This window comes from Glycine max, chromosome 9, assembly GCF_000004515.6.
Source record: "Glycine max cultivar Williams 82 chromosome 9, Glycine_max_v4.0, whole genome shotgun sequence".
NCBI lineage: Eukaryota > Viridiplantae > Streptophyta > Magnoliopsida > Fabales > Fabaceae > Glycine > Glycine max.
The window spans coordinates 42,518,456-42,532,176 of record NC_038245.2 but is presented as its reverse complement, the minus strand read 5'-3'; the positions used below and the strand labels follow the sequence as shown (position 1 = coordinate 42,532,176).

General features: G+C 32.2%; 1 protein-coding gene across 3 annotated transcripts; it reads right to left on the bottom strand.

Moving 5' to 3' along the window:
* Positions 1-219: 219 nt before the first annotated feature.
* LOC100777698 (protein tesmin/TSO1-like CXC 5) lies at positions 220-8,643 on the bottom strand. Of its 3 annotated transcripts, none has more exons than XM_006587458.4 (8): positions 8,093-8,643; positions 6,273-6,380; positions 4,481-4,658; positions 3,241-3,594; positions 2,761-2,861; positions 2,594-2,688; positions 946-1,369; positions 220-775 (listed from the first exon to the last, which is right to left on the bottom strand). In XM_006587458.4, exons 1-8 carry the CDS (start codon positions 8,287-8,289, stop codon positions 745-747), a joined length of 1,488 nt encoding a protein of 495 aa, XP_006587521.1. In that variant the 5' UTR covers positions 8,290-8,643; the 3' UTR covers positions 220-744. The 3 variants fall into 3 exon arrangements, with proteins under 3 accessions (XP_006587521.1, XP_006587520.1, XP_003533391.1); XM_006587457.4 differs by having other exon boundaries at positions 950-1,369; positions 6,273-6,372; positions 8,093-8,642; XM_003533343.5 differs by having other exon boundaries at positions 950-1,369; positions 8,093-8,641.
* Between the last annotated feature and the right edge of the window lie 5,078 nt (positions 8,644-13,721).

Below are 13,721 nucleotides of genomic sequence, written 5' to 3'. Positions count from 1 at the left end.
TAGACAACCAAATTTCCAAATCTAAAATATTTAAACATTCAATGGCCTAGCCAAAGTCGGTAACAGCTTATTGAATTATTACAGAGCTCAAACCTCAATGCTTGAAAATTTTACTGGCAATACAAAGGACATAGTAATGAACAAGGCAGAATTAAAGGGAAGCATGGAAAAATCCCTGAATAAAAAATGTATATTTTAAATTACAAGTTATGGAAGTCATTCAACGAAAAATCTAAACGATATAATTTATGAAATTATAACTCAGCAATTTACAAGCATCGCAATAAAGCAATGTTGAAGCTGAAAAATTAATTTAGATATGTATGAATGACCAAAGTAGAACAAGAAAATTGATAAAAAGAAAAAAAAAATATCCTACATGCGCTAATGGCGGGGCCTGTATGCTTAACAGACCTTTCAGATAAGCCAGAAAATGAAGAATGGCAATGTTTTTATAATTATAATACACAAGCTCTAGCATACCTTAAAGACATTCTTATTTTTTCTTTCAATCGTATCTCAGCACATCCTTCTAAGTTAGATTCCTTTCATATCTCTTTTTCGATCTTCACCTTGGTCTCCCCATTTTCAGCAATATTACCAGGGATCATAGATGTCGAAGTTGTAGCCAAAGGTGAAACAGCAGGTTTAGTAACACCATTGCTAGTGGTTCCGTGCTGTAGCACTATCTCAGAACTGGTATTTCCAATGCCATTGATGATTGGGTCCTTTTGACTCTCTAATTCATTTCTGGCCAACGAAGAACACTTTGTTTCTGAAAATAGGAATATAAATTAATCATTTTTAACAATAAAGCAAGTAATGCAGAAATGTGGCTTTCAAAATGGAAAGGTGATGGTCTTCTCGCCAAAGCCCCAACGACACAAAAGAATTTTATGAATGTTTCCATAAGTAAAATTATAACTAAAAGAGGAAAATATTAACTTGCCGTTTATTTCTCCCATGGTGATAACCCTATTGAGAAAATCTCTAAACTTAGTTAATACGATCCTTTCTTGCTCAGCATAGACCTCTGTCATTTCTTGTCCATAAGGAAATTGTGAAGATGTATTGCAAGCATGGGCCATTGGCGCAATGGGGGAGGCAGCCGTCATGAACATTGTATCTTGCTCATCACACATCAAGGCTAAAGTCCCAGGAGACATTGGTCTCCCTTTTGGGACATCAGCACCATCTGAACTGGAATTATCAGGGCTAATTTTATCTGTTTGGTTTGCACTCGAACAATCATCTGCCACAGTCTTCTCAACACGACCTTCCTTTTGACTTGGTAATTGCTCTTGACTTGAAGAAGCAAGGGAGGTTTCTGTCTGATCTTCTGCTTGCTTTTCCATTAAAATTTTCTGGTCTGATCGTAATAGTAACAATAATTGATGAGGAAAAAGTAATTAATGACATATACATTAACAAGGCTGAAGTCACTTGGTATGTTACAAAATGCATAATAAAGTGATAATAAAACTAGCAGGTTGTAGCCTAAAATAAATTGATGCAAAATATCTTAGGATTAGTCTCACTACTTATTTATTATCTCATGATTTGTTTCCGTAGTTAGGATTATGATCTAGTATTGGTATATAAATTAAAGTTTAGTGATTCATGTTGGGCATCACATTGTAATGCGTCATAACAAGTTAATATCAATTTCAGAGTATTTGGTCTCTATAGTCTATTCTCTCCTTTCTTTCCTTCTATAACTAAAACACTATAATTTCAACAAATGTAAATCCTTGTATTTATTGCTTTTAGTGTGTGTATAATTTTGATTTATATTCCCCACTGTATAATTGACATACAAATTTCATCACATCCTCTCTTCCTTAACATGGTATGACAGCTTAATGTAATCCTAAACTTTGTATAACTACTGAATACACAACCCACCAATTTTTTTGTGAAAGATCCACATGTGAATAAAAGAAGAAAACAGCCAGCAATATATTCGGTTGTGGATTTACTATAATAGGGTATTGGATTTATTGGTTGAAAATACGCTGAAGAAAAACCTAGTCTCACTAATCACTGAACCATATTATGAGTCCTTATGCAACCTCTATCCCCTTTTTCTGGCCAAATAAAACATTTTGTGTGCTGACCATGATTGTAAATCTTGCTTGCTAGATAATACAATTTCGAGTTAACAATTTTAAGTACCAAAACAAGGTAAACTCACTTAGTCACTTCTGCATAAGCTTATTTGCAAAAGTTTTCTCATATAGCTTCTCTAAAAGGTGATTTTAAACTTGTGCATAAGCTAATTTTAGCTTATGAAGAAGTTCATTTCAATTTTTTATTTTATTTTCTTCTCCTAGAAGTGCTTTTGGATAAGCTTATCCAAACAAGCCCTTACATGGAATCAGAGTTTGAGGACAATTGAACAAGTCTAAAATAGAATTGTGTTTTTTTTTCTCCAAAAAATGCAAATGCAGCAGTTGAATAAAAGTAACAGAGAAAAAAGACTTTTTCTAGGCTAATAGCAGCCATTCATACAATGAAGAATGAGGAAAACATAATGGACTTTCAGATATCAATAGCACAAGTGGTGATTAGTGACGTATGATGTCAAATATACCTGTAAGTGTCTTTGCAGCTTGTCCTGATACTAGAACCAGAACTGAGCATAGCTCCTTGAGGTGCTGTGGTTGTATAATGTCTGCTAAAAGAGACCTTCAACAATAATCAAGTTAGCAATTAAGTGTAGTAAATTTATCTTCATTTCATATTTATAACAAATATTACCTGTACATAAACTTTGAAGGACCTAATGTGGCAGTTCCAACACGAGCACCTGAGACAGGTGACAAGGATGAGGAAGGTGCTGGACCTCTGACATGGTTTACCTGTGGGCATTAAAAAAATAAAATAACGATGATAGTGTAGATAAGTCAACAAATAAAAAATGTCCAATACTCATGACGATAGCATTCACTATAATTGCAACACAAGTCATCATGGTATTGAAACAAAAGCTTTAGCCTTGGACTTAATAGACCCTTTTTTTTCCAAATTAAAATTTGAAAGTTCAGAAAAATAGAGGAGCCAAGTTCAGTTTAATGCACCCTTTAAATAAAATGATAATCAATTCTTAACAAGAACATAGTTATGTGACAAAAAATAGTTGTCAACTGGACTAACTGTTCTCTATTTCTCTGATAACAAACCACTTAATTTAAAATAAACCCCTGTACTAGTATGACTTTTGCTATGAGCAAGTTTTACCTGTTGTCCCAACTTGCTAATGGATGGATCCTTGGTTGTAGGCCAAAAGAAGAGTTCCTGACCTTTTCTTTTCTTGGATACTGGAGGCGATGAATAGCCAGAGGAACCAATAGCTCCAGTTATGGCAGCATTTGCCGCTTGCTGAATATATGCCATGTTGTTATTTTGATCTCCATGAAACAAAGCCTGTCTCTCTTCACTTCCCTCAAAATTCTTGCAGTCCATGCATTTACAATTTTCAGAACAAAGAATGTTGGCTTGGAAGCATTCACAGTACTTCTTGAGGCACCCAGATTTTTTACAATGACACCCCTTGTTATGTTTTCCTAATATTAAAACTTCCCCAGCCTCCTCCTACATTTATTTTCAAAGTTAGATAGTCAAGACTCAAAACTAGAAAAACTAAAGATTTTTTAAATATAAAATACAAAAAAGATGTTCAAGTTCAGCACATTTTTCTTTTACAAGGAATATTATAGTCCAGAAACCTTAATTCATCATTTATGTAGAGCGTGCATAAAAGCACTTGCCTAGTAATTTAATGGTAAGCTCCCATCTTTGCATAAAAATATGCCATGAAAAGTCCAACTTCTTGCAAAGATATTACTTATAGGAACATGATTCAAAGAATATTATTTATCTGAGTTACTTCTAAAATTCTAATTAAATTTTAGCATTTTATAATTTATATTGACATTATATCCTTAAGAAGCAAAACAAAAGCAGATGTAAATAAGGAAACTAAAAACAAAATGAATTGGTTTCATCAAGAAGAAAATCATTTTAGTACATTGACAATGGGAATAATTGATCGAAATTATAACTTGATAAAATAAAATCAACATAGTGAAGGGCATGAGCCAACAGAAAATTGATTTACACTCATAAGCAAAAGGCTTAATTCCATGATTATCAATTGTGGAATGTTGCACCTAATTAATTGGAATAGCATGTTTTTACTGTGGAAAAAAATCTCATGCAGAAAGTGACCTCCCATCACATACAGAAAATATCCCTTTTCCATAAAATTCCACAATAAACAGAAAGAAAAGATAATTTGAGCACAACCAATGTTTGGCATTATATAGCACCATATAAAATTTTCATAGTATGCTCCAACAAAAGAATAGTTGAAATTTTTTTAAGCAATGTAGCACCATATATCTAGCTGATCTCGTCATCCAAAAAATAAAACATTAGATACAACATCACCAGTCACAAAAAAGTTAGAACTAGGTACCCTGCTATCACGTGTTCCATGAGGACTGCTAGCAATTTTGGGCCTAAATGCATTTGGATTGCGCTCTAAGGTAGCTTCAACAGCTTCTCGTCTAGCAGCCTCATTTTCAACATTGTTGAAACAATTTACACAGTTGCAACCATCACAATATATTCCTGATGCAAAACATTCACAATACCTGCTCAAAATATTTCAAAAATTAGTGTGATACAGCAAACAATAAGTTGCAACAACAAAATGCCCTCTGTTGAAGGAAAAAAAATGACAGAAGACAGTAATTTTTTTACATAATACCCTTTCAGATCCTTTTCAAAGAAAAATATATTTAAACTTAAAAAATGCAATTTTAAAATAAGCGTTATTTTATAAAGCATTTTTTTATAAAGCAGATAGGATTTGCTTATTAAAATAAGCAGAAAACTATTTTTCAAGCAGAAGCAGTTTAGACAAACATACTAAAAAAACAGAAAGTTGCTTATTTTATTAAAATAAACACTTTTTTCAACAAATTTAAACAAACTGGCCTAAGAGAAGAGGGGAAAACAAAATGGAGCAAAATAAGAATGAGTCCTTCACCATGAGGCAACTTAACTAACAAAAAAAAAATCAAATTTCTAAAGTAAAATCAGTAAAACACAGGTAATAACTCTGAACTTAACCATAATAAAAACAAAGAATAAATAAATGGAGTCATTTATGAAAATTCCTTTTTTTTTAATATGAAAAAAAGGAAATAAATTTCTGACAGAAACAAGTTACTAATATACTATGAACAGCAACAAGACGACATACTTCAACAGAATTGTGGATACCTACTTAAGAACAATTTTGCATTTCATATTTACAAATGTGAGAACACAAGCACACACATGGCATGTGTGTACACATTTGCCAATGTGAGCTTATAGCCTTCTACTTTACAGGCACATGTTCCTAGTGACACATGCACAAATGGTTGTCAAACTCACATGCCAACTTGTAAACTCGTCTTAGTTTACAATCTCAGATATGCAAGTCTGTTTAACTCGCTACTATAATAATTTTCTGGTAGGCTCAGTCGAACTTATGTAGAATTGGACAAAATAACATAGACTTGCGAGTTGAAGACTGATTACACAAGTCTACAATCTGCCCCATTTCAGACCAAAATAACATGCTTTGTTTGTATGAAAAACCCAATAGGGCAGGGGGTTCAAACATCTTGCCCAGTGCTCACATAAGGGCTCGTTTCACCTCATCCAAACAGCCTCTCCTCTTCTTGATTTGTAAGCTGACAGCTTTGGAAGGGATCCAAAGCTTCAAACAGAACCATCTCCTCTGTTTGAAGGCTTTCGAGCTTTGTACTCCTCTGCTTCAGCTTCAAAGCTTGTGTTCCAACTTCGTTCCTCCAAACTCGTTGTGAGCCCCCTCTCCTCCCTTCAGTAGTTAATTTTGTGATATTGTGATTTTCATGAGCTTCAATCTTCCAAGCTTGTACCATCCTCAGTTGGTTTGGGTCTTATTAATATGATATCAAGCTCTGCTATTCTTTGTTATAAACCCATTATTCTGTTGAACTATTCTGGTTTGCTACTTTTCTTTACAAAAGAGTTGATATGTTGAATTATTAGTGTTAGTATTATGTTCATGCATATATGTAATTTATAGTTTTTTGAAATATTATTATTATAATTGGGTAAACTATTAGTTTGTGAATCGAGTCTATGGAGGGTCCACTAGTTTAAGTAAACTCTCGAATTTGACAACACATCCACACACACACACATGCACGCAGAGAGAGAATTTTGCTTACAGCTTTAAGCATTTAGAGTGTTTACAATTGCACTGTTTTTGCTTCTTTGGAGTAGCATCTTTGATTTCAAAGTTAGGTCTTGATCTTGATTTTGGAGATTCTGGTTTCCTGAAAAAGTAAAGGTTAGTTAATTGAAGAGCAGAACATATAGTTTGAGCCACTCAATATAATATTCAAGAGTTATCATGTACCATTCAACCAAAACTTTAAAATGATTTACTACAACTAGGAATTGCCTGCTTCACTTCAAGCTGTAACTTCTGGCACATCCAAATTGTATGAGAAAATAATTTGGAAGAACAAACCAGATCATTCACATTTTGTGAGAAAATACTTTGGAAAAAAGAGCCAGACATAGATTGATGTACACAAAAGAGAAAACATTAGTGATGAAAGCATATTATAAAATAACCCCCCGAAAGAAAAAGGCTGCTCCTTGCCATGATATGATCGAAAGCATTGTTTATATGGCAGAATTTTGCCAACTGCCATAGGCAATTTGTGAAAGGAGGCCCACCATAGCGGCTCCATAAGGCACAATGGCATGTTTATATGGCAGAATTTTGGCCTTCCGCTATGTTTTGCATTCCGCCATTGATAACACTGAACACGCCATTCTGACATGGTGGCACCATGGCCGCTATTTAACAACCCTAATCGAAAGTGAAGAAAACAATATGCATAATCTGCATTGAACATAACCCTTGCCCCCAGCCCAAAAGGAAAATTAATAGAAATTTCAATTCACAAGTATTTTAGTTTCATAGGTAAATAAAATAAAAAAGAAACCAACATATCCATAACACAAGAATCCAGGAAGCCTGGATACTTTAAAAATGTATGCGATAGGGGCATCAATTGCATCTTTTACCAATACAAGAGTAGATACCACATTGTTGACAAATGATAATTTGTATTATTATGCGAAGGATAAGATAACAACAGCAGCAAAAACTAAAGCCATCCCCCCACTAGGTGGTTCAGCTACTTAAATTGAACAACGCCATTGTGTTGTGTCCAAAACCAATTCTTTAGAGAGACCATCTAAATCTAGATCCCTTTTAATTCTTGGTTTACCACTACCTTTAATTATTGGTATATCCCCCATCTGATCAACTCTTCTAACTGGGGCTTCCATTGGTCTTCTTCTCTCATGTCCTCCCAACCCTTTTACGTGTGATCCTACCATTATGTCGTATCCTATTGTACCCATATCCCACACATCACACACGTGTCATGCTGAGACTTGTATCCATATGCACGTGCCATAGGTAAGAAAAAATTTAGAATACTTACATCTTACAATCATCCCAACCATTAAAAGCTCAAATACAAACGGAAATTACTATAAACAACTTCATAAATTATGTTTGCAAAAACGCTTACAGTTCTAAAGTTCCTAACTTACTAATGTAAGTCACTAAAAACAATTTATACCTCCCGCCATCTTATTCCCACTGGAAGAAGAAACTACAGTAACAGCAAACCAAAGAAAACATTTGAATCAAGAGCGAGCGAAAGTAAAATAGAACGGAAATGATTGCAAAAATTGCCTTTTGTTAATAGCAAACCAAGACATTCCACATGCACAGACAAGAATTAAAATCCCCCAAACAAAACAGTGACTCCCGTGACAAAATCACTGCCACACTCTAATTTGAAAACTAAAACCAACAACAACAACAACAAAAAAAAAAAAAGGAAACTCTAATCCACAGAATTTCAAGTGTTCCCAAGAAGCACACGATCAAAACTTCAACTTTTCAGACATCAAAAATTCAAAACAGAAAACAGACAGTAAATCATTTTAACAAACTCACCCAACCCTCGCATGAGGCGCCTGCGGCTGCAACGGCAACACAGCCACCGGTAGCTGCGGCGGTTGCGACAGCTGCGGATGCTCCGGCGCGCCGGTAAAATCAAGCTGCCGCGCCAGCTTCTTCGCCGGAGCAACAACTTCCGACAACGACGCATTCTTCGGAGCGCAATCACCTTCTCCTTCACCACCTTCCCCCATGGCAAGCGAAACAACACAAAATCCGAAAACTCTCACCGCAAATTCCGAATTCCGGCGAAAACGACCAACGATTACGGTTCTCCGGAGAAAAAAAGCGGCGATAGTTTGAAACCGCAGCTCGAATTGGAAGATTGCGCAGCTGGGGATTGCTGCGACTGTTGCGAAATTGAGCGGCGCGTGGATCCAAACGCGGCGCGCGAGGAGAGGGAGCTATGGAGAGAGAAAAAGAAGAAGGTTGCAGAGAGAGAAAGGATAGAAGAAGAGTGGGATTTGAAGAAGGTGAGAGAGGAGGAAGAAGAAGAAGAAAACGCAACACAATCACACACACTCCCTCTCTCTTCGAAGCTTTTGAAAATTCAATTTAGTTGTAAATAATGAACGGCCAGATCGCGTTGCCACTTCCATCCGACGCTCCACAAAGCATCGAATCCAGCGAACGGTCACGATTCATTGAAGAGTCTCCACGAGGAAGCACGAGCGGAAGGTAATCCAATGCTTCCCATGCTTGAAGTTTCCTTTCACTGTTTGGTTTTGTTTTGCATTTTTACTACTAAACTATTATTTCATTGAAATTTATATTTTTTAAGAACTTTTAAATTAAACTACATAAAAAATTTAATAATAATTTATAAAATCTATTAATATTTTAAACCTTCTATAATAAAAATTTCAAATTTTCATCAATTTTAAATTAAATATATCTCAAAAAGTTAATTAAAAAAATAATATACATTATATAAATTCGTATACATAATACTATAAAACATGTGAAAATTAAGTGATAAACACATAAATACATAACACTAAGTGTTATTATAAGTATAACAATTTGATTTGATTTCAAAAATATAAACCCCAAATCAAATAAAATCATTAGATTTAAGAAGAAAATGATCATCCAAACAAATGTAAAAAAGATTTATTTTGGTTTAATTTTTTATTTTATTGAAAATTTTTAAAAATTTTATTTTAAATTGGTTTAAATTTGAACACCATTACTAAAAATAGATTTTTTTTTTGAAAAATAATGTATGTACACCTATACACATAAAAATACAAGATTTATAGTAGAGAAAAGTATAAATAATATGTAGCATAAGAAGAAGAAAAATTATAATATATTTTTACTAACTTTATTTATTTATTTATTTTGTACGGTGAGTGTTAAATATTTTTATATTTTAAGATATTAAATATGTTTACATATGTGTGTGTGAGTTTAATAAATATTTAAATGGATATTTTATTAGTTAAAGTAGTTCTTTAAATTTTTAATATAAAAATGAAAATTTTATTAGTTTGAGTTTAAAATAAAAAAGTAATTTTTTCCGTAATATTCTTTAAGGTTTTTTGGGAAAATATTATTTTCTACCATATGGAAAAACATTGATACTACTTCTTGAGATTTTTAGTTTTTCTTAAAAGAGTTTCTGTAATTAATAAAAAAATTAACTATGTATTTTAATTAGTCTTTAAAGATAAACAAATTAGTCTTATCAATTAACCTTTATTCTATAAATATAAGTCTTTACCCTTAATGTTCAGGCATTTTCTTTCTTGTGATATGTGAGTTAATCATTATTTATTATTCTTATATTTTTTATTGAATGATTAATTAATTTTAGGTCTCACTATATTTTTATTGTTCTATTATTATATATGACTAACGAGAGATTTCAACCCTTCAGTAATTTTTGTTTGAATTTAATTTATCAAGTTTTTAATTGTTGTATTCAAGTCCTTTTGTCTCTTTTTATTTACATAAAATATTATATTTCACATTTTTTTTAATTGACTGGATTTCATGATTTTCGTCTCATAGATATTTTGAAAAAAAAATGATAACTTAGGAATTTTAAATAAACAAAAATTATGGTATATAATAATTGAAAAAAATAAAAGACTAAATTTAAAATATTAAAAGTTAAGATAACAAATTCAAAAGAAAAATGAGAAGCCAAAAATGCACATCTACCAAGGCAAAAGTACAAATTAAGCATTGTTTTTAAATTTTTGTTTTACATTAAGATTTTTCTTTCAAATCTCAATTTTAATTGATTTGAAATTTTGATATGAGTTTTAATCCCATATATTATTCAGTCATATTCACAATTTTTTCAATATATTAGTTACTCCAATTCACAAATTGAGTTTTTAATATATTAACTATTTTTTACTTGATTACTTGAATTAACTATATTATTTTTATTATTTTTCAAAAATAAAAAACATCTGTATAATGTATGATATATTTTCTAGAAAATATACATTTAAAAAATCTTAAAATTAGTTTTTATACTTGATATGCCTTAGAATTTATGGCTAATTTAATTATCTATTCATTTGTTTATTTTCTCACGTGAAGGATTATCCGGTGGAACAAGCACCACGGTAGGTAGAAAATTCAGTGGAGATGCGACATGTGTGCTTTGGCATAATAATGGAGTCCTAGATGCTGGCTACGTGGAGGCTTCTGATTGGGTGCAATCGAATAATTGAAAAACGCACGGGTTGAAAACGAGGGATTCTTTTTTATTTTATTTTTTTTCTGATTTTGTGGTTAAATAAATACATAATATTTTGTTAAGATTCTTTTGTTTTGCTCTGTTAAAAGTGAAAAAAAAAAACTAGTTGGCGCTAAAATAAAAGGATCCAATGAACTTGTTGGCTTAGAAGAGTAAGAAATGGAGAGGATCCTAACCCTTAATTTGGTGAGAAAATCTTGATTTATGACTATCAATAATTTTTCTGGTGATCCATTCACATGAAACCCAAACCATCCCACGATGCCTCACCTTAGGACAAACCATCACAATATCACATATTTATTTATAGTTGTGATTAATCTTTGCATGACATACTATAATCAATTTTTTAGTTTATGAAACAGAATTAATAAGGCTCGATTACTTGTTAGTACCAAAAAATGGTCGGAATCATAATGGATTAATGGTCCTAGACCTTACAATAATTTTTTCACACGCTCCTTGTTGTAGACAACGAATTAATATAGATAACTATGATATTTTAATACAATGTCACACAGGCAAAATGTAGCTGTTATTCACCGTGGTACACACATATATTGATAAGTCTTTTTTGCTTTCGTTCAATTCATTTATCTTTTTTAATTTAAACTTAATAAATAGAAATTTGAAAATTTGTTTTATTTTCGTTAGGATTAGAATACTTTTTAGAATATTTTTGCTGGTTTGTTTTGCTGCAGGACAAATTGAAAGTTCAATGCAAAATCAATGGCTTATTTGCTTCTGGAAGAAACAGCATGGTTACGAAGAGATGCAATATAAAGGGTACTAGTGTTTCAAATACTATTAAATACGACTCCATTGTCACATTAATTATGCTCTTTCTAAAGGATCAATCGACAGAAGGGATTCAATATAAAGGGTAGAAATTGTTGCGGATGCCATGTCATAAGAAGGTGTTTCAAGGATTAATTTTAAAATTTTCATATTCTTCTTAACCGCATGAATTATAAGATGGCCTTTAACCTCTATGGTCAAGAGAAGACATTGATTAAAATTGGCTAGCTACATTTAAAAATAGATTTAAAAAATTAGTCATAGTTGCTATAATTTTTAAATTTATTGTTTTTAATCTCTATACTTAATAAGTGAATTTTTTAATTCCTAAAGTTTAATAAGTATATTTTTTTAGCCTATAAAATTTATATTTTAATTCTAAAAAAAATTCTACGGCTAATTTTTTTTTATTAACCATGAGCCAATCCTGCACTATGAGCCTACTAATGTAATAGTTAAGAGGATTTTCCTAACGCAAACTAAAAAAATCACATTCAACAAAACAAGCTAGCTAGCTAACTTGAATTTCAATTGATGCAGTGACCAAATTAGGCTCTTCCTAATCCTATTGCCAAATGTCTAGTTAGGCTTGTACGAATATTCTATGATGGTCTCGCAAATTAATGAGGGTCACAATAATATTTACCACCATTTGATAATGCAACAGTTTGTGGGATATTTTTTATTCAAGTTACTAACAAGGATCACAATAATAGCAACCTTCGTTTGTAATAAATTTTGATTTTGATTTTGATAATGCAAATAGTAGCAATGTACTCCTATAGCGTAAAAAGAATTAATGGTGGTTGCAAAATGACACTGAATAGCTTGGAAGAGTGATTTATAGGTGACGGCCAAACATCATTTAATTTGTGGAGAATGTAATAATTTGTATGACAGTTAGAGGTTATTTGGTAGAAGTGAGAGAAGATAAAAAAAAAAAAAGAATGAAATACATAGTAAAATTTGATAAAACTCACATTTTTATTCTCTAACTTAAGTCAAAACTCTCATTTTTTTTTTCCATTATACCAAACATACACTTAGGAATACGTTGGGTCAGTGGTTCCATACCCTGCCTTTTTTTATTTTCCCTTTAAAGCACCTTCCATGCATTAGTTTAGCTTAACTGAATAAAAGGAGCATATTGATGATGAGCAACTAAAAAGTCCTTATTCACTTTTTGACACCCCTCTTACTAGCTTTAGGCATAGGTACACTTTACAAATATCTCATCTTATTCTCCCTTCATGTCATGATTTATTTTAAAAAATGTCTTGCTCAAACCTTTACGAACAAAAAACAAAATAAAAATAATGAGATATTGTTAAAGTATTAGTGAAAAGGAAAAATAAAATTAGAACACATCTCCTTAAACCAAACTGACCCAAAAATTATCCTAGTAGTAGTTTTCCTTGCAGGGTGTAAGTAGTCATATAAACAACTACAAAGTCCTTATTCACAGAACCAAACCCCACATATAAAGCAAAGAGAAAAACCAATAGTTCAAGAATTTCCTCCCATCTCATTGTTAACGAGGTCATGCCAAAATCAAGAATGTGGTTATGAGAAAATTTTCTCTGTAATTTGCATGTGCAAAGCAAAGTGAATTAGTTAATTCTGTTACACGGTGTCCATCATACAATTCAGTAGAGTGGAAGCATGAGTACTAGGAGCAATGCAAAGTATACAATTTAAAAGAAAAAAAAATTGGTAAAAATTTAATCTGAACTCCATGAATGCTATTTACAATCTCCTTGGAAAAACAACATTGGCAAGTTGCACTGCATGAAGCAAAATGAATGTATTCTCCTTAGTATATTGACCCCATTCTGCAACAGCAAAGGAAAGGCTTAACAATTTGATTTTGATTTTGCTGCCTAGTAACAATCAAAGAACTTTGAACCAGTAAAAACAATGGAAATGGTAGCAGCATACTGCTTACTGTCAGATGCTTTGACTATCATTTTGCTTCTCATGTTTCCCTTACATTTTTGTCTCTTGATAAATCCTCTCCATGATCTTCACTGTGCTACCTTGTGGCTTCCAAGATTTTAACCTAGCTAACATTCTTCTTCAAACAATTTAGAATTCCATTGGCATCTTTTA

Excerpts from the sequence above, each read along its gene's own strand:
- LOC100777698 (XM_003533343.5), bottom strand. The coding sequence starts at position 8,289 with ATGGGGGAAGGTGGTGAAGGAGAAGGTGATTGCGCTCCGAAGAATGCG. Across the intron at positions 4,659-6,272 it reads CACTCTAAATGCTTAAAGCT|GTATTGTGAATGTTTTGCAT; the intron begins GTAAGCAAAATT and ends TATTTTGAGCAG. Across the intron at positions 1,370-2,593 it reads AGCTGCAAAGACACTTACAG|ACCAGAAAATTTTAATGGAA; the intron begins GTATATTTGACA and ends TATTACGATCAG.